Here is a 21679-nt window from a genome sequence, read left to right as displayed (position 1 = left end):
AGCCTTTGTTAGTGACCTAAGTTATCTGTTGATAGTTTTTTGATCACCACAGCCTTTGTTTTGTACTTTGTGCCTTTTGTTAGTTATCATTAAAGCCTTTTTGAGTTCTCTGCCACCTGCCTTGCATTTTTGTTTCACTGCTTTTGGGTCCACACAACCTACCTGCCTGCCCGCGCATTCCCTGACAGAAGAAGCATGGAAGACGAAACCCAAGAATGTTGATGAACTCTGGGAGGCATGCAAGACTGCTTTCTTTAATGTTCCTCATGACTTTATCAATAAATTGTATGAATCCTTGCCGATCCGCATGGATGCAGTCCTTCAAGCCCATGGAAGTCAAACAAAATATTACATTTGGATCTCACAGCACCACTCTTTTATTCGCGTATGTTATGTAACAATTTTTTTTTATTTGAAGTACATTTTTTGTTCAATTTTCACACTACTGAAATGTAATAGTGGCCTTCTAGCAGCTTGTTTTAGATGTTATGAAACCAGGTTTTCTAGTACAAGGTTATGGTAGAACGTACAAGTAGGGAGAGTAAATGTTTTTAGTATAAGGTTGGGTTGTTCCGATCATGTTTTTTAGCTCCCGATCCGATCCAGATCGTTTTAGTTTGAGTGTCTGCCGATCCCGATATTTCCCGATCCGATTGCTTTTTTTTTTTGCTCCCGATTCAATTCCAATCATTCCCGATAATTTTCCCCAATCATATACATTTTGGCAATGCATTAAGAAAAAAATGAATAAAACTCGGACGAGTATATACATTCAACATACAGGACATAAGTACTGTATTTGTTTGTTATGACAATAAATCCTCAAGATGGCATTTACATTATTAACATTCTTTCTGTGAGTGGGATCCACGGATAGAAAGACTTGTGACTTTGTATATTGTGACTAAATATTGCCATCTAGTGTATTTATTGAGCTTTCAGTAAATGATACTGTAGCCATTTAACTTCTGCCCAAATGCATGATGGGAAGTGCAACCATGACTGTGCGTAGTGGTACCCATTGATATATCTTCTCTGCGTTGGGAAATAACATAGGGTGTTAGGAAAAAGATCAACTACTAATTTTCTTCCCCACATTGCTTCCCACGACCTTTCTAATTGTTGAGAGGGGGATTGTAAGGCTTTAGCCAATTAAAAAAAGGCTTCAAAGGCTGCCAAAATTCTCTCTACTCATTTTACGTTGCCTTTTAGCTCTATGTATACCAGTGACGTGCGGTCAGGGGAGGCAGGTGAGGCAGAGCCTCACCTGTCATCATGACAAAAAAAATAATTATAGCATCAAATTTATATTAATATTTGTCCATTGCTCTTTATGTATAACTCATTTCAAACATTTTTTATAGTCAAAATCGCTGAATTTGCCAATTTCCTGTTCAAATAAAGAAATGAAACGAGAGGTGCGGCAGCAACGAGTAAAGCCTAACCTCTGATTGCGCAATCCATAACAAACTGGGTTGATACATGGAATTGGAGCGTGCTGGTTGCCGTACATCTGCATGTCGCCATTATAATGTTTCCAGATACGTTTATTTGACCTGATTTTCCACAGTCTGGCTAATGTCTTTAACCCTTAAAGTTTAATGTTTGTTAGCGATATATTTAGTTTTGCTGATGGGAAATGAAACCACAGTGAAAAGGCACAGCTTGCGGCAGATAGTACTCTGCCGCACTGAAAGGGGGCGTACGTGAAACTGGACTTTCCGTCAAGAGTGGACGCGATTAACACCACACCGGAGCTAAAAGGTTTGCTTCAAACTGCGGGACAGAAGATAACTCGCGCTTTTCAAACGGACTGGTACACCCGAAAAGACTGGCTATGTGGCTGTCCTTCGAAAAATCGCCTTTGCTGCTTTCCCTGCCTTTTCTTCTCAACTTGTGCCAATGTCTGGACTAACACGAGATATTGTGACATTAAAAAACTACCACGAAGCCTCAGCAAACACGAGAGCTCGACCATTCACATTCAAAGCCTGATTGCTTTAAAAACTTTTGGAAGCTCAAGGATCGATTTGGCTTTGACGAACAGCGGAAGCTCAACGGTAGCATCCAGAATGCTAAGGTAAAGAGTTTGAAAGACCTCATTAATGCAACCTGCATCCTAGCTAAACAGGAGTTAACATTTCGTGGTAACAATGAGCGTGTAAACTCTTCTAAACGTGGCATATATGTAGAACGATTACATGGTTTTGCTGAGAAAGATGGAAGGTTAGCTTGACAGAGCATTTGGACACATCCACTGTGTGTTCTGGCTTGTCAAATAGAACACAGCGATCTAATTGAAGCAATCCTCTCCATTGAGGCGGAGAGATTTTTTTTAATGTAAAGGAAAATAAGGAGGACTTTTACAAAAAGGGCGTAGGTTTGCATAGGGACAGTAGGGACATAACACTACCAACTTTTCAGGATGCTAACGTTGTCTCCACCAACTTTTAAGCAACCTTACCTTTTTTGCATGATATAATGTTCAGTTATACAGAGAATTTAGATTTTTCAATAGTTCCATATGTTGTACTAAGGATAGAATTGACCCTACCATTATTAAGTGAATTATTTTCATTATGTTTATGTTTGCTAATAAAAACCAGACCTTTATTCAGGAAGTTTTCAAAATGTTTCTTTAGTATTTTTTGAAAACAAAGGTTTGAATCGAACAGTGTATCATCTGAACCAATGCACGTAAAAGTTATTATCAGTAGATAAGGATTTATTTTGCATTGATCATTTTGCCTATTAATTAATTAAGTTCTTATACATGAGAAATGTGGCCCTTTGCCCCCTTCATCCAATCTGTTTGGTCTTATTAATGTCCCGTCCCCAGCAAAAAGTGTACCTATAGGCAGGTTATGCTGTTATATCGTCCCTACGAATGTTGAGACCAAACCTATGCCCTTCCAAGATAACACCGGTTTTTGTAGTGAAGGACAGGCGCAAGACCACAAACAGTTTTAATTTCAATTTTATAAAAAAAAGAAAAGAAAAAAAAAGAGCTTAGACTAAGAAAAATACAATAGAATATTTAAAAACTAAATTTTGGCCTTAAATAAAATATTATTTGTTTTTCTTTTCACACATTTTGTTTAGCATTCTGTAATAAATTGATTAAAGTATCAGAATTAAAAGTTTTAAAAACAACTGAATATTTCACCAAAGGTCATAATTGAATTCTGTGGTTTTGTACACCACTCTTTACTCTCATTTATGTTGCATGAATTATAGAATTGCGACGGCCAACACATTGAGTGTGTAGAGCAAATGCATGTTATTTTCTTACTTTTACGTTTCGATAATATGTACCGTGTGTGCGTGTTTTGTGAAGAATGCTGATGAGATATGAAATAACCAGTTGCCAATTGAATAAGCTACCCTTTTTGGTTTATATATTTGGAAATCTGACACTAAAGGAGTCAGTGCCTCACCAACCATGAACCTCACCGCACGTCACTGATGTATACGTAAATTGGTGCCATTATAGATTGAACGCGACAATGCGTGAGTGGGTAGTGCAGCGCATGCGTTAATTGCGTTAAATATTATAATGTTATTACCGCCGTTAACGCGATAAATTTGATAGCCCTAATTTAAGCCAAAACTAAAGACTCTGGATGAGTGTAAGACATTTTGTCTGTAACGTTAAATACAATTAGGAAACGATTTAATTATATATATATATATATATATATATATATACAGTGGGGAGAACAAGTATTTGATACACTGCCAATGGGTTTTCCCATTGGCAGTGTATCAAATACTTGTTCTCCCCACTGTATATATATTAAAAAAGGCATGCCCGATATTTTTTTGCAGATTCCGATACTTTGAAAATGACGTGATCGGACCCGATCGATGCTGATCGATCGGGACATCTTTAGTTATGGTAGAACGTACAAGTAAGGAGAGTAGATGTTTTTAGTATAAGGTTATAGTAGAATGATCTCTTGGCTATGTTCCACTTGGAAGTTATAGTACATTTTTTTTCAAGAACGCTGTAGGAGGATTTGGTACATGTTTCCTGGTTATAGTGATAAAATAAGCTTCTACCAGTTCTGGTAGGTTCTTGTATGATTTATTGTGTAAGAGTTTGACTTAAAGGTCAGAACTTGAAGATGTTCAAACAGGCTTTTTGCTGGAAATTAGCTGCTGCCCCTGTGACCCAACACCGGATAAGTGGAGAAAATGGATGGATGGATTCTAGAAAATGTTTTGTAGATAAAGGTTTTAGGAGCAGACTGGTAGGGGTTTCCATGAAGAATGTTCTGGTAGAAAGAGTTAAGTAAAAATCTTCTTTTGAAAGAATCTAGCAGGATGCTAAAACCCTTCCGCAAGATGGTTTTGATGTTGTCACTCTTTCTTTGTGCATTACGGCTACTTTTCCAGCCGCTCGTCCGGTTGGGCATCTGGCAGAGTCAGTGTCAATTTCGGGGGGGTCGGGACAGCTTCAGGGCGAGCACAGCGTGGCGAAGGTCTCGACGAGGGCCGCGACCGTTTCTTGAGCCGGTACGCTTCTGCGCTGATCTCGGGCAATTGGACCTTGGCGGTCTGGTTGAAAAGCAGGTAGTCCACCACGTAGCGCCTCCTCCCGGCTCGGATCATTTCCTGGAAGACGTGGCCCCACAAGATGTCTTCGCGGGTGTAGGACGTGCGCGTCTGGTGCAGCGTTCCCGTGCTGTCGTCGGTGTATGTGAAGGACACCACCACCTCCAGGTCGGAGCGTGATAGGTCGCCCGGGCTCATCCCGTAAAGCGGGCTGTCCTCTTGAATGCGGTGGCAGATAGCGGTGGGTGTCACCAGGATGATGTCCGGCTGCTGGATCAGCAGGTCCTGGTAGGTGATGTCCACCCGGCCGGTGATGTGGGTGTGGGAGCGCACGATCTGAGCGCGCGCCGTACCCTCCACCAGGTGGTTGCGGCGGAAGTCACCCACTCGCCAGGTAAGGCATAGATAGCCGTCGCGGAGGTTGACCACGGCGCAGTTGCTAAAGCCCACAGTCTGGGCTCGCTTGCGAGCCGAGGCCATCTTGGCCACGGCGATGCCGATGACGAAGGTGTCGATGAAACAGCTGACAACATCCTGGATGGTCACCACCACGATGGCCACGGGGCAGTTCTCCGACATCCCTCGGGCGCCGTAGCCGATAGTGGTTTGAGTCTCCAGCGAGAAGAGGAAGGCGGCGGTGAAGCTGCGGACCTCGTAGACGCAAGGCGTCGTCCCGTGGTCCTGCTCGTCGCCATGGGCCAGCGCGATGACCCAGAAGAGGAGCCCGAAGAAGAGCCAAGACAGGATGTAGGACAGCGCGAAGATGAGGAACATCACCCTCCAGCGGATCTCCACCAGGGTGGTGAAGATGTCAGTGACGAACAGGAGCCACTCCTCGGGAACGTGGCGGAAAACCACGTCACAGCTGCCCTCTTTGCGGACATAGCGCCGCTTGGGACTTGTCTGCGTAGTCACCGCTGTCACGCCGCCGCCTCCGTCCACGCTTTGGTACAACTTCTGCATCCTGGCGGCTGAAAATGCAAACAAACTGGTCGGTCTCCCGGACAGTTATGCTAACGCTAGCGTTAAGGTACTGAGAGGTTCTATCGGTAGTCAAAGGTTTCTGGTGAAACGCTGATTCAAATGCTAGTATAGTGGTACCTCCAGATACAAAAACTTCGGTACAGGAAAAGTTTTTCAAAGGTTTTATCTTTGTATTACTGAAAACTATTCATCATACAAAAGATAATGCATACTGTAATTGTTAATTCCCGGTAACTATGTTTGACTATAAATGTAAACAAACGAAATATACAGTGCCTTGCAAAAGTATTCGGCCCCCTTGAACCTTGCAACCTTTCGCCACATTTCAGGCTTCAAACATAAAGATATAAAATTTTAATTTTTTGTCAAGAATCAACAACAAGTGAAGTGGAACAAAATTTATTGGATAATTTAAACTATTTTAACAAATAAAAAACTGAAAAGTGGGGCGTGCAATATTATTCGGCCCCCTTGCGTTAACACTTTGTAGCGCCAGCTTTTGCTCCAATTACAGCTGCAAGTCGCTTGGGGTATGTTTCTATCAGTTTTGCGCATCGAGAGACTGACATTCTTGCCCATTCTTCCTGGCAAAACAGCTCGAGCTCAGTGAGGTTGGATGGAGAGTGTTTGTGAACAGCAGTCTTCAGCTCTCTCCACAGATTCTCGATTGGATTCAGGTCTGGCCTTTGACTTGGCCAATCTAACACCTGGATATGTTTATTTTTGAACCATTCCATTGTAGATTTGGCTTTATGTTTTGGATCATTGTCCTGTTGGAAGATAAATCTCCGTCCCAGTCTCAGGTCTTGTGCAGATACCAACAGGTTTTCTTCCAGAATGTTCCTGTATTTGGCTGCATCCATCTTCCCGTCAATTTTAACCATCTTCCCTGTCCCTGCTGAAGAAAAGCAGGCCCAAACCATGATGCTGCCACCACCATGTTTGACAGTGGGGATGGTGTGTTGAGGGTGATGAGCTGTGTTGCTTTTACGCCAAATATATTGTTTTGCATTGTGGCCAAAAAGTTCAATTTTGGCCTTCTTCCACATGTTTGGTGTGTCTCCCAGGTGGCTTGTGGCAAACTTTAAACGAGACTTTTTATGGATATCTTTGAGAAATGGCTTTCTTCTTGCCACTCTTCCATAAAGGCCAGATTTGTGCAGTGTACGACTGATTGTTGTCCTATGGACAGACTCTCCCACCTCAGCTGTAGATCTCTGCAGTTCATCCAGAGTGATCATGGGCCTCTTGGCTGCATCTCTGATCAGTTTTCTCCTTGTTTGAGAAGAACGTTTGGAAGGACGGCCGGGTCTTGGTAGATTTGCAGTGGTCTGATGCTCCTTCCATTTCAATATGATGGCTTGCACAGTGCTCCTTGAGATGTTTAAAGCTTGGGAAATCTTTTTGTATCCAAATCCGGCTTTAAGCTTCTCCACAACAGTATCTCGGACCTGCCTGGTGTGTTCCTTGGTTTTCATAATGCTCTCTGCACTTTAAACAGAACCCTGAGACTATCACAGAGCAGATGCATTTATACAGAGACTTGATTACACACAGATGGATTCTATTTATCATCATCGGTCATTTAGGACAACATTGGATCATTCAGAGATCCTCACTGAACTTCTGGAGTGAGTTTGCTGCACTGAAAGTCAGTGTTGTTAATCTTACTGAAAAAAAGTAATTAATTATAGTTACAAATTACTTCTCCCAAAAAGTAATTGCGTTAGTAACTCAATTACCTGAATGTAAGAGTAATTAGTTACTTGGCAAAGTAATTGGTGATAATTACTTTTTTGTTTTTTCCCTCAAAAAAAAAAAAATACAATTGGCCCGAGCCCAATTCTTTACCCTAATTTACTCTTTACCCTGAATCAACTGTTAAAAGTTGTTAGAATTGCTCCCATTATTGCATTAGTTCCCTTCTCTCTACTTTCGACATATGAAAGTTTTAAAACTCATTTAAAGATAGATTCAAGTCAAGATTTTGCCGATTTAGAAGTATTTTATATAAAAAGTTACTTAGGTTCGCTAGGAAGGTTCTCTACAACAGAGCCGTCCTAAAAAGTCTACTGCTTCAAGATGGTGGCTGTCTACTAACGCATTTAGTGCCATGTCTGTCATTTTGCATCTAGTTATATCTATATACAGTACATGTGATATCTACCATGTCTACCATATCTACCATAACATGCGGGCGTAGTTTGTAGGCTATCGGCTACAACATGTATTATTGGAGCTACCTAGCATCGCGTTTGCTCGGCGTCACAACTTTCTTGCCTCCTCCCAACTCCTGCTCTGCTCTGTCGTCTCGGTGAGTCCGTCTCCCTCAGACTTTTCGACCAATATAGTAACGCATGCCTTTCCGTCCTCAGTAACGGTAACGGCGTTGCCAAGATGAGAAAAGTAATTAATTAGATTACCCACTACTGAAAAAAATAACGCCGTTAGTAACGCCGTTATATTGTAACGCCGTTATTAACAACACTGCTGAAAGTAAAGGGGCCGAATAATATTGCACGCCCCTTTTCAGTTTTTTCTTTGTTAAAAAAGTTTAAATTATCCAATAAATGTTGTTCCACTTCATGATTGTGTCCCACTTGTTGTTGATTCTTGACAAAAAAATTAAATTTCATATCTTTATGTTTGAAGCCTGAAATGTGGCGAAAGGTTGCAAGATTCAAGGGGGCCGAATACTTTTGCAAGGCACTGTACATACACCAATGTGCTACACAATGCTTATATATAAAAAATATATGAAGAATATAACTTGAAAACAGTGAGATAAAATAGCAAGCAATGGCCCCGAAGTTAGCTTGTCTTTTAACACTCCGTGTTTGCTCTGAGCTCGAGCAGTCATGTGATAACGTCTGTAGGATAGGCCGGAACCCTGAACACTTAAGCGCCACTCGGGGGCGACAGAGCATTACAAATGAAAACGGGCAATCAGAGGACATGACAGCAAATTTTATGTTTCAGTAGAGCTTGGAATCAATTTGGAGATTTAAAATGCAAATCATTATACGAAAAATCATGATACCAAAGACACTCCAGAACAAATTAATTTCGTATCTTGACTTGACTGTATACATTGAAGTTTTTCTTGAAAAACATACAGACCAAAGTGCGTCATGGAAAATTTCTAGCGAAACAGTTCATCAGACTTTTGAAAGAGTCTAGTAGAAGGGTACATCAGACGGTTCGCCACAAGGTATGACGCTGTCAATGCATTCACTTTTGTTGCCTTGTTTGCTAGCTTTTGGCTACATTTACGTAAAAAAGCTGTCCAAAGACACCACTGCCCGCTGCACGCACAGTGGCGCCACCAGGGGGTGGCCAGCGTGGCCACCCCTGTAAATTGGTTGGCCACCCCACTGGCCACCTAGCTTGCCAGTATATCGTTAGATTGTTGTAGCATCCGTTATGCATTTCATCCCAAATGAATGCATTTATTTTGTTTTGTTAAATGTAGGGCTGTCAAATTTATCGCGTTAAGGGGCAGTAATTAATTTTTTTTAATTAATCACGTGAAAATATTTATCGCAATTAACGCATTCGCGGTACGACTCATTCACGCATTGCCGCAAACAGCCTAAAATGGCCCCGTTTTACTTATGTACAGAGATATGAGGCGGAGTGGAGTAGATACAAGCATTCATTGGGGCTGTGCTTTTAATTTAATTTAATCTCTCCCACAGTAACTATAAATATTGTGGGAAGCGATGTGGGGAAGAATGACAGGAGTTGATCTTTTTCTTAACACCCTGTAGTGTACCCAACGCAGAGAACATATAGCATTTGCAGCCACCACACACAGTCATGGTTGCACCACTTCCCATCATGCATTTGGGCAGAACAGTTAAGTCGCTACAGTATCATTTACTGAAAGCTCAACAAATACACGAGGTGGCAATATTTAGTCACAATATACAAACTCATATTTATCCTTTAAGAATTGCAAGTCTTTCTATCTGTGGATCCCTTTCACAGAAAGAATGCTAATAATGTTAATGCCATCTTGTGGATTTATTGTTATAATAAACAAATACAGTAATTATGTACAGTATGTTGAATGTATATATCCGTCTTGTCTTATCTTTCCATTCCAACAATAATTTACAGAAAAAAATGGCATATTTTAGCGATAGTTTGAATTGCGATTAGTTACGATTAATTAATTTTTAAGCTGTGATTAACTCGATTAAAAAATTTTATCGTTTGACAGCCCTAGTTAAATGTACACCTTATGCCTAATATATACATAACACAATAAAACAGAATTGTTGTGGAACTCAAAATGTTGACTGGACAGTTATGGACTACGCACATTAAATCATTAGTAACATCAAATATTACACAATATACCAAAGTATGTCAGTAGCCGTGTCCTTAAGTCTTTCTGATAGTTTTCCCCTGACCTTTTTACTGCAATAATATAATGAAAACCTGAAATTATGGCTTTTAGTTTTGGCCACCCCAAGATTTTAAGTGGCCCCATCTGGCCACCCCTATGAAAAATTTCTGGAGGCGCCACTGTGCACGCAGTTAATAGCAGCTAATTTTACAGTTTGCATTGACTGACGCTGGGCTGCTATAGGTGTGCAAACACCCCAGTAATGGCGGCCAACTGCCAGATGGCAACGTACGCAAATCTCTACTCAGATTAGACAATAGAGTAGACAGGCATATTGATGTGTCAAGAAGCACAGGCCAGATTGCGGTCGTTAACCAATGATTTAGTATTTCTTTCCAGCCCGGTAGCAAGTGCTCCACGGACCGGAACCCGTTCCCGGCCCGGTGGTTGGGGATCAGTGAGATAGAAGACTAGCAGTTGAAAGAAATGGACCAAAGCCTATGAAATGTTGGCAAAACCAGTGCAAAACCTGGTTTAATAGATTTAGTCAGCACACGAAAATAGGGTCGCGCGGGTTTAACCTTCGCGGAACCTTGAGATTTAATCAGGTTAAGAACCACTGTTCTTCAAAAAAGTTGAATATTGTAGCCTGTTCTGGTGGAATCTTTTGTTTTCTTGTAGAATATTCATGAAGATTGTAGTGAGTATTCCATTTTCATGTTCCAGTAAATTTTCTACATGTTTTCAGAAGAAAGTTGTAGTACTGAGTAGCGGCTTTTAGTTGAAGGTTCTAGGAAATGTGTACTGTATTGTATATTTGCTACATTGTACATTTATACTAGGGCTGCAGCTATCAATTATTTTAGTTGTTGATTAATCGATGACGTAGTTAGTTCCAATAATCGAGTAATCGGATAAGGAACATAAAAAATTAAAATACCTGAGCTGAGCCTCAAACACTAAAAAAACAAATAAATAAATCAGGATCTATGTACAGCAAAAGAACAATTGGTTAAAGTCCGCTAGCTTAAATGCTATAATACGCTAACGTTTTGTTTTTTTTAAATAATGCTCTTAACAAATGCTCCAGACACGTATCTCCACAAAAAAAAAAAAAAAAAAAAAAAAAAAACGGCCAAATATACCTATAGACTAAATTACGAATGCATTAAAAAACACATTAGCTCAAACAATAACTTAGCTTATGTTGGTCATAACAGGGAGCAGCTGGATTCAGCCACGTGAAATGAAGCAGACTAGAGGGCAGTGTATCCACCCAAATCAATAAAATTAAATGCAAACACTTCCAAACAAACCATTACAACGCCACTTTAACTAAACCAATACTCGAAGCAGCAAACTTTAATTCGGAATCTTTTTTTTCTAATCAAATACTCGAGTTAATTGATTAATCGTTGCAGCACTAATTTATACTATACTGCGCACTGTTTTTTTTTACTACACTGTACATTTCTGGCATAGTTGTAGCGTACAGTACGTCTTAGTATGGCGCTGTATGTTGAGTTTATAGGACACTACATACTGGCTCAACCCCCGGGGCGAGGGGCTTGTGTGTATGTTATTGCGCCAGGATGTGGCGGTGTTTTCCCCACACTGCGGCGTGTCTTTGAGGCGCGTTTTGACCTCGCCGCCTTCGTAGTGTATACAAAACACACGCTGACCTTCCCCGCAAAGTTTCCACTGCCACCTTTTCCACAATCTGGGAATTGCGTGATTTCCTCAATTACAACGCTATTACACGCTCACTTAGCGCAAGTGGCACTGTGACCCCCCCCAGGGCGGCGACTTCCCTCCCCCTCCAACACAGCCGGCATCCTTGGCTGAGTACAACACAAGCTGCTAGTTAGCCTGCAGCGATGTTCCGCGACGACCTTCAAATGTTTCTTATGGTATTACAAAATGTCATTACAACGCTATTAGGGCGGCCTTATCGGGCTGTTGCCGTGACGACGGACGCGTGTTCAACGACGTGTTTTTGTCGCTGATCAACACCGAGCGGAACATTTCATCAGAAGTTTAGTAGAAGGTTTTAGTAGACGTTTTGTCATGGAAAGTTCTGGTTGAAGGTTCTAGCAGAAGTGTTAGCTTTAGCTAGCATTAAAGTCTGGTAAATGTTTCCAGTATAAGGTTTTACTATGCTTTACTGTTGCAGGGTTCTAGTAAGAGGTTCAGAGTTTCTGGTTGGAGGACCTACAAGAGGTTTTCAAGTTGATATTTCTGGCTTTAGACCAGGGGTATCAAAAAAGAAGGTTCTGGAAGTACATTTTTTACAGTACAGTACCAGTTTTCTGTAGCAAGATTCTGATAGTTTTAGGTGGAAGCTTTATGCTAAAGGATAATATTCCAAGTTTCCAGTAGAAATTTCTTGCAGATTGGTCCATCTGTTAGACCTTTTTTCAGAGAAGTTTTAAATTGTTAAGGATGATATGTTTTTAAATAGAGGTTTTCAGTAAAAAACATAAATAAAATTATTGTAAGTTGCATAGTTGAAGGTTTCTGGTTAAAAAGTTATTCAGTATGATCTACTATGAGTCTAATTTTTTGGATTATTTATTTGAAAAAAAAAAAAAATTATCCAGCGATTATTAAATGACCCATTAGTTGCAGTTCAAAAGCGTGTCAATTTAACACTTTGGCTTGCTTAAAATGCATCGTAAGTGAAGAAAATCAAGAAGAAGAAGAGGGCAAGGGCTACCTTAGATGTAATGAGGCGAGGCACCTGTCACAGCAAAACGCAGAATAGTGACACTTCCCTCACTAAACGCAGCGCAGTCGCACCTTTTGACAGGAAAGGTTCAGCGGTCACACACCCCTTGCTGGATTTTCAAAATAGAACCAGGTAAACTTACTCACAAGCTCCACAAGTGTGGAATTATTGACTTCATTGATGCCCAACCTGTTTGGCCAGCGAGAAAGGGCATCAGTTATTAATTGTTAACTGCCTCTCGAAAAAAAAAAAAAAAAAAAAACTTTGTAAAAGATATTTTCACACACAAAAAAATAATAATAGGGAAAGACTATTTACACTAAAATAGGATGTAATTTTACTATATTGTATATGTCACAAATCATTTTTAGCACACACAAAAATGTACATTAATAAGTAACGAAATTATACAAATATTTACTGGTTTTTCTTAGTTTTTAAATTTTGAATTAAAAATCTGAAATTTCAGGGAAAAAATGAATACAAATATTTGGATGTCAATGGACTGTAATGGTAAGTTTTTGGTCAAAAATCACAACAGCACACAGGTTTTTCTGCCATTGAAAATGAATGGGAAATTTGGACGTACATGGCTGTCAATGGCAGTTGAATGTCAATGGGCTGTCATGGTAAATGGTCAAAAATCACAAGAACCTATGTTTTCCTGCCATTAAAAATGCATTTGAAATTTGAATACATCGCCGTTAATGGCATCCCATTAGAAATGAATGGTTTTTGGCAATATCTGTATACAACTTATATGCCCCTCTTTGTCCTTGAATTTTGGATGTGTAAATTATGGAGGACTAGATACATTTTGAAAAAAAAGTTTTTTTTTCTAAAAACCGGCATTTACAGGCGAATGTAAGATTTTTGGGGGTGTCATTTGAAAATTCCCAGCGTCACGCGAGTATTTTGATATTTGAGGGGACATTTCGGGGTCACTTCTTGTTGATTTGGGGACATTTCAGGGATACATCCTGTTGCGTGACTGTCAATGGCATCGACTTACTTGGGCGCCAGTTGTACAGTATGTCAATGGGCTGTAATGCAGGGCCGGCCCAGGCCATTTGGGGGCCCTAAGCAAAATAATGCAAAGGTGCCCATATTTTTGACCCACCATTTCGTCACAGTGTACTGTGAAACCCATACATGCAATCCAGCCCATACGTCCATATTTTGTATATTAATCAGATTTTGTTGCACTGCATACTTCAAACTTCAAAGAACAACTTCAAAGAAGTTAAGGAATAACTTTTATTTTTTCAAGCTTGTAATCCAGTATCAAAACTCACAAAAGTCAAAGAAAGCAAACTGTAGTAAACAAAATAGAATATAAATTAAACAACTGCCAAATTGAGGGCCCCGTAGTGGTCAGGGGCCCTAAGCAGCTGCATAGTCTACGTATAGGCTGGGCCGGCCCTGCTGTAATGTAATGTTTTTGTTTTTGGTCAAAAATCACAACCACACAAGTTTTTCTGCCATTGAAAATGAATGGGAAATTTGGACGTACATCACTGTCAATGGCGGTCATTTTGATATTTGAACGGTGATGGTTGGTCAAACGGTTAACTCATTTACTGCCTTTGACAGCCACAGACGTTCAATGACTTTGGACGTCTTTAGCTGTCAATGGCACTGCAACATTATTTACTGCCAGCCAACCAAACTTTTTTTTTTTTTTAAGTGGACGCTCCTTTCTAAGGAAAATAAATCTTTTGTTCCCAATAAAAAATATCCAGCAATGCAGCAGCTTGAACAGCTCGCTGGCTCATCATGCCGCAACTTTGTGAACCTTTTCGGGTTCAAAGCGGCCTCGTGTCGCGCTATTTGGAGTCCGATGTTCTGCTCGTCTCAGTTTACGTGGCACTAACCTGATGGAGGCCGTTCAGGAGGTCGTTCTGATGGTCATTCAGACGGTCGTTCAAGCAAAATTTTCAGCAAAAAGTTGGAGGATAGAAGTAGAAAGATATGGAAAGGGTTTAACTAGAAGGTCTTCGTAGAGGACTGCAGATGTTGCAGGTAGCAGGTCCTACTACAGGTGCTTCAGGTGGTTTTTGTCAGGCGTTTGCGCAGACATACGTCAATTTGGTCATTGTTGTAATGCTCTGCTAACTTGCAAGCGAACGTGTGGTCAAAGTCTGAACGGGCTGTATAATCATTCAGCTAGAATTTGAATATTCTCAATCGAAAAGGCCATCACAGTGAGTCTTACTGTATATGTAAGTTTTTGCCTTCTGTCGCTTTGCGAGGCAAAGCCCCGTACAGTAAAATTCCTTCTTTAAAAATTTGAATGGCGTTTCTTCGAGGTGCCCCCCAAACTGTTTGACTGATCGCCACCATTCAAATATCAAAACTACCGGAATTTTCACGCAAAAAAGGAAATTTTTTTTGAATGACCCCCAAAATTTTCCATTCGCCCGTAAATGCGGGTTTTTTGAAATGTGAAAAAAAAATTTAAAAACGCTACTTTTCCTACCATTTTTTACCAAATCACATAATTTACACATTAAAAAAATCCAGGACGGTTAGGGGCATAAAAGTTGTGTACAGAATTTGGCAAGAATTTACGGTTCCCCCAAAATTCGCCAAATACTGTCCCATTCATTTCTAAGGGATGCCATTGACAGACATGTATGTCTAAATTTCCCATTCATTTTCTATGGCAGGAAAACATAAGTTGTTATTTTAGACCATTTACCACTCCAGCCCATTGACATTCAACTGGAGCCCAAGTAAGTCAATTCCATAGACAGCCATGAACGTCCATGCCATTGACAGCCATGTATGTCCAAATTTCCCATTCATTTCCAATGGCTTTTACATTGCATTGACACAAATGTACACAGATACCGTTGAAGACTATGCACGTCCATGCTATTGATGGCCATGTGTGTCGATTCTATTGATGCCAATGGACTTGGATTCCATTGACATACTGTATATGTAAGTCAATGCCATTAATGATAATTTACGTCAAAATTTCCCATTCATTTTCAATGGCATTTACATTGCATTGATTCTCATGTACACAGATGCCAATGAGGGATATGTACTTTAATACCATTGACGACCATGTATGTTGATTCTATTGATGCCAATGTACTCGGCTTCCATTGACGTGTATGGAAGTCGATGCCATTGACGGCCATGGACGTCCAAATTTCCCATTCGTTTTTCAATGGCATTTACTTTGGTTCATGCCATTGACGGCCATGTATGTCGATTCTATTGATACCAATGTACTTGGATTCCATTGACGTATACGTAAGTCAATGCCATTAATGGCCATGTAAGTCCAAATTTCCCATTCATTTTCAATGGCATTTACATTGCATTGATTCTCATGTACACAGACGCCAATGAGGGATATGCACTTTAATACCATTGACGGCCATGTATGTTGATTCTATTGATACCAATGTACTTGGATTCCATTGATGCGTATGTAAGTCGATGCCATTGACGGCCATGGACGTCCAAATTTCCCATTCATTTTCAATGGCAAAAGAAACAATGTGCCCAAATCACCCAATATCAACTGTAGTTGTACCTAATATCAACAGGACGTGTCCCCGAAATGTCCCTAAATCAACAGGTGGTGTTCCGATATCAACAGGACATGTCCCCGAAATATTCCCAAATCAACAAGAAGTGACCTGATAGATCAATATCTACCACAGCAAAGCCCCATTGTAATTTCTCCTGAAATTGCAGTTTTTAGTTATAAAATAGGCTTTACTGATGATAATCAATATAATCAATGTGTTATATCTCATTGTCTCGTGTTGTTCTTTAGGGCACTACATATAAGCTGAGATGGACAGAGTACTCGACCCCAGTCCTTGGGTAAGAGTACAAATACTACTAGCAACAATCCTTGTCAGCTAGTAACGAAGAACCGGGCGCGCTAACCAGAGTTAGCGGCAACCGCATTGTATTTTGACGTTCCACTCGGACTTTGGGTTCTGGTCGTCTGTTCAAAGTCGCTCCGGGCTAGCTGCCATCCTTTTTTCTACCATGATGCCCAGGCAGCCAAGAAAAGTCGTCGTGTGTGTGCGCGGGATTATATTGTTACAATATTCGTGCTATTCCAGCCGCCTGTAAGATTTTCCGATGCTCTAATATTTTCCATGATATTTTCCCAGCGTGCGCCGCTGTCATCGCGCCTTCGCGTTCCCCAACATTCCACGGCCGCCTTTTAACAGGCTCGTTAACCTCAGAGGAGCGCGTGCTTTAACGAGGAGCGTTAGCACGTTAGCGCGCCTGACTCAGGTGCGGCGCAGCGAGGTCACGCTGACCCCCGAGCCGTGACGCAGAAGGCGCTGGCCGATCGCCGCGCGTATTAACACCTCCTCCGAGCTGCTGTCGACGGCACTGCTGCACCAACTTAACATTCTCTTTCTTCTTTGTTGTACACCGTATTTTTTAAGACTCTAAGTCGCACTCACACTGGAGTAAAAAGTCGCATTTCTAGGGGGAAATTTACTTGAAAAAAATCCAACACCGAGAACAGAAAGTCATCTTGAAAGGCAATTTAAAATAAAAACTGATTAGAGAACAACAGGCTGATTAAGTGTACGGTATGCTAACGCTAGATGAGGCATAAACAACCAAATGTGAACATGCTTAGTATTTTAACATAACATAGCAAATAAGAGTTTTTCAGATGACTTTAGCATAAAGAACATCCTATAACGATGCGCTTTTTTTCGTAAGAGTAACCTCCGCATTTCGCCTGTCCCCATACAAGTTTACCGATAACTCCAAACTATTTTCGGCTGCATATTTCACTACTCGCAGTTTGTAATCTGCAGAATATGATTTTCTTTTCGGTGCCATTTTGTTCAGCCCTTCTCAGTTGTTTTTTTATAAGTTACCGCCAGTCAGTGTTGTTTTCGTCAATGATGACGATAACGAAAATATTTCATTAATGAACATTTTTTTAACAACGATAACACATAAACTAAATGTAACTCGTAGAGTTAGCATAGCATTCACGTTCGCGTTAGCATTAGGCTAATGCTAACCGGCGAGTGTCCAGGTGGGTATAATTAATTGAAAATAATGTACTGTTTTCCTGATGAGTGTGTTTTATCACCAAGTTGGCATTGGTGCCCCCTCGAGTTTTCTGCTGGAAAAATGGGATTTTATTATGATACTCGAGTTTCCGAGATGGGACGAATGTTTTCGTTTCAAAATGGCAGCGCGCGAAAGTTTTTTAAGATTTGTCGTCAATTTGCATGTTTTTTTTTGTTACCCCAGCATCTAAACGTAGTGTACACAAAATTTTGATGCAATCTCTTCTTATCGTAGTAGATGAATTTATAGGTCTAAAACCGTTTGGTACATGCAACAAACTAAAATGAAATCTGTGTCTGTTTTTTTTTTTTTTTTTTTTTGCTAAGACAACAAAAGCACAGTAACAGGACGTACACGTAACGACCAAGTAGCAAGTGGTATCAAATGCGCAGCCACTAGATGACGGCAAAGGAACAGCACAACTTTCGCCCGGCAACCGGCATTTCACTCATAATTTGAGTAAATCGGATGACAAGCTTGGTCGTGAAGCAATTAATGATTGATCAGTATGAATGAACTATCGCTGAAACGGATAGATTGAATACAATGCCTTGCAGCACAAGTGAAATTCATTTGGCAGCGGTGGGTGAAGTGAATTGGATGCTTTTTATTGGTCAATATCTTGTTCACCTGCCTTATCTTGCTTGTACTGGTGTTGCTGCCTGTAGTGCTCAGTTACGGGATAGTTGCATGGGGCTTATCGATTGCGCCAGAGCCATGAAAACGAAACTATCAATTAACCATGAGAAAAAAACCAAAAACAAAAGTAGCATGTAACGCAGGTGACGATTTGAAAAGTAGTGGACCAAAACCAACCAAAACATGCAAATTTAACAGCTACAGCGAGTAAAAGTGAGAAAAACTTTAAGAAAAACCTTGCGCTTGCTAGCATGCAGGCCAGTGCGTGTCGCACACATGGACCACACGCGAACCGGTGTCACAACAGCAGCGGCGACGCCGCACGCACCCGGCGTGATAGCCGGAGCCGATGGTCTCCAGATGTGAAGTAGCGCGAGTCGCCTTCCTCCAGCGAAGATGACTCGGCGCGACCACGTGTGTGTCGCTAACGTGCTAGCGGCCCATTATAAGCGAAGCGTGAGTTAAATGCTACAAGTGGGAGGAAAGGCTTTTGTTTATTTGCCAAACGTGTTTGCTAACTTGCTCACCGGCAAAAAATTACTTCTTCCGCTTTGGCTTGCTAAGTGCAACTCTTGAGCTAAAATTAAATACTAAACGCTACAAACTGGGAGGAAAGCGGAAAGCTTTTGTTTATTTGTCAAACGTGTTTGCTAGCTTACTCAGTAGCAAAACGTCTTCAACTCTTCCGCCGGGCTCACTAAGTGCAACTTATTAGCATGTTTCTAGGCGCTAAAACTAAATGCTGAACGCTACAAATGCGGCGGAATGTGTCTGCTTTTGTTTATTTGTCAAACGTGTTTGCTAGCTTGCTCAGTAGCAAACAAATGTCTTCTTCCGTTGTGCTTGCTAAGTGCAACTCTTGAGCTAAAATTAAATACTAAACACTACAAACTGGGAGGAAAGCGGATGCTTTGTTTATTCGTCAGACGTGTTTGCTAGCTTACACAGTAGCAAAACGTCTTCAACTTCTTCCGCTAGGCTAGCTAAGTGCAACCTATTTGCATGTTTCTACACGCTAATACCATAGGTGGAGTTTGACTTTTGGGGCAGGGGGGGCACAATACGTTGATGACAGTGAAACGCATTGTCAGCAATATAATTAACTTACAAGAATATTTATAATAATAAGTTGAAAATGAGCGTTTTTTGTTTCCAATCATTCTTGAGGGGAATTCTAAAATCTGTCTGCTTAGGCTATACTTTTCGCCAAGATCGTCATCCATTGAATATGGTACGCCCACCGGTGTCGTGCCAATGTAGTTACTCCAGTCTGGGTGGAGCCACTTCAGTGATTTGCTTGATTTTTTGTGTTTTGGTGAAGTAGTTATCTACGAGGTTTTAAAACATGGCACATCCATTAAAAAAAAAAAAAAAAACTATTTTTGACGGGGGTAACTACATTGGCAAGACACCGGTGGTGGCTCTGTTGTACAATTAGCATCCTTGGTGAGGCAAATTGAAACTCCGCTCACCATTTTGATGGTGGTCTCTAGCGTTTCATGGTCCACATTTTCAATCATTGGTTCTTGTTCAGTAGTTGTTGTTGCTTTTGAAAGCTTTGGTTTGAAAATAATTATGTATATCCATCTTGCCTTTTTGGTCCTCGGGTGGTTTTGGCTAAGCAAAGCAAATGACCGTCTAAGGTGCTAGTCACATAATCTGTTCGAAAAATAATTTTGACCCATTATAAAAATATTGTTTTTGTTCATTTTATTCAGTTTTTTTGTTGTTGTATTGCTTTACAACTTTTATGAGCAATATTTTAACCGGGGAAAAACTTAATTTTAAAATAAATATATTGTATAGGAAAGTTAATTTTATGCAATGACATTTTTGGCCACCAGGAGGGCCTGGCCCCACCCGAAAATCCGCTTATGGCTAAAACTAAATGCTAGACGCTACGCTTTTGTTTATATGTTAAACGTGTTTGCTAGCTTGCTCAGTAGCAAACAAACGTCTTCAACTTCTTCCGCCAGGCACGTTAAGTACAACTTATTAGCTTGTTTCCATGCACTAAAACTAAATGCAACAAATGGAGAGGAAAATGGCTGCTTTTGTTTATTTGTTAAACATGTTTGCTAGCTTGCTCAGTAGCAAACAAATATCTTCAACTTCTTCTGCCCGGCTCGCTAAGTGCAACCTATTCGCATGTTTCTTGTCGCTAAAACTAAATGCTAAACGCTACAAATGGGGATGAAAGTGGCTGCTTTTGTTTGTTAAACGTGTTTGCTAGCTTATTAGTAGCAAACAAATGTCTTCAACTTCTTCTAACAGGCTCGTTAAGTGCAACCTATTAGCTTGTTTCTATGCACTAAAACTCAATGCTAAATGTTACAAATGGAGAGGACAGTGTCTATTTTGTTTATTTGTTTATCATGTTTGCTAGCTTGCTCAGTAGCAAACAAATGTCTTCAACTTCTTCCGCCGGGCTCGCTAAGTGCAACCTATTAGCATGTTTCTAGGCGCTAAAACTAAATGCTAGACGCTACAAATGGGGAGGAAAGTGACTGGTTTTGTTTATTTGTTAAATGTGTTTGCTAGCTTATTAGTAGCAAATAAATGTCTTCAAATTCTTCTGGTGAGCTCACTAAGTGCAAGCTATTTGCATGTTTTTAGACGTTAAAATTAAATGCTAGAAGCTAGAAATGGGGAGGAAAGTGGCTGCTTTTGTTTATTTGTTAAACGTGTTTGCTAACTTGCTTACCAGCTGACAAACTTCATCTTCGCAAAGTGCGACGCATTAGCGCCTAAGTGTTGTGCTTGTATGTCTAGATTTATTTGTGTTGCATGTGTGTAAGTGAATGTATGTTGTGTATTTTTGTCTGTGTCTGGAACGTGCTTTTGTATGTTTTTGTCCTCATGTTATCAGGTTTGTGTTTTGTTTCCATTATTCTGAATGTGTGTGCAGTTTTGCATGTTTGCGTGCGCATGTGTGTGTGTGTGTGTGTGTGTTTTTTTTTTCCAGTTTTTCTTTGGCCATTACTTTTTGTCAGGGGTGAACATCTGTTTTCAAAGTACAGTACAGTAAATGGTAAAATTTCAGATAATAATTATTGGGGGGAACAATGATACAGCATCTTTATGTCGCTTAAACCATCAATACCTAACATAATTAATCTTTTCCCTAATTTAAAAAAAAATTACAGGCAGTTCCTGTCTTCTCTCGTCTCTGTCTGTGACTGTCACCTTATGCTTAGCTATTACCGTATTGGCCCGAACATAAGAAGGTATTTTTTGCATTGAAATAAGACTGAAAAAGTGGGGGTCGTCTTATATTCATGGTCTTGTCGTTATACCCATTCACGACGCTAGATGGCGCCAGATATCATTGAAGC

At 40.5% G+C, this 21679-nt stretch overlaps 2 protein-coding genes and 1 long non-coding RNA gene across 7 annotated transcripts in view; 1 reads left to right on the top strand and 2 right to left on the bottom strand.

Annotated features, from left to right (window-relative positions):
- Positions 1-21679, top strand: part of gprc5c (G protein-coupled receptor, class C, group 5, member C) — a 93115-nt gene that overhangs the window by 39783 nt on the left and 31653 nt on the right. Inside the window, exon 1 of one of the 5 annotated variants that reach the window (XM_057826092.1) lies at positions 1261-2080. The exons of the other annotated variants lie outside the window; for them this stretch is intronic. The gene's annotated coding sequence lies outside the window, so the exon portion shown is untranslated. Of the gene's footprint in view, positions 1-1260; positions 2081-21679 lie in introns of those variants that run through there. 5 annotated transcript variants of the gene reach the window in all.
- Positions 768-3662, bottom strand: LOC130909522 (uncharacterized). Its single transcript, XR_009061763.1, has 2 exons — positions 3464-3662; positions 768-1214 (listed from the first exon to the last, which is right to left on the bottom strand). It is a non-coding gene; the product is annotated as an uncharacterized LOC130909522 (long non-coding RNA).
- LOC130909521 (inward rectifier potassium channel 16-like) lies at positions 3812-12663 on the bottom strand. The gene is made up of 2 exons (XM_057826096.1): positions 12612-12663; positions 3812-5528 (listed from the first exon to the last, which is right to left on the bottom strand). Exon 2 carries the CDS (start codon positions 5518-5520, stop codon positions 4387-4389), a length of 1134 nt encoding a protein of 377 aa, XP_057682079.1. The 5' UTR covers positions 5521-5528; positions 12612-12663; the 3' UTR covers positions 3812-4386.

This window comes from Corythoichthys intestinalis, chromosome 21 (genome assembly GCF_030265065.1).
Source record: "Corythoichthys intestinalis isolate RoL2023-P3 chromosome 21, ASM3026506v1, whole genome shotgun sequence".
NCBI lineage: Eukaryota > Metazoa > Chordata > Actinopteri > Syngnathiformes > Syngnathidae > Corythoichthys > Corythoichthys intestinalis.
This window is presented reverse-complemented; position numbering and strand designations above follow the sequence as displayed.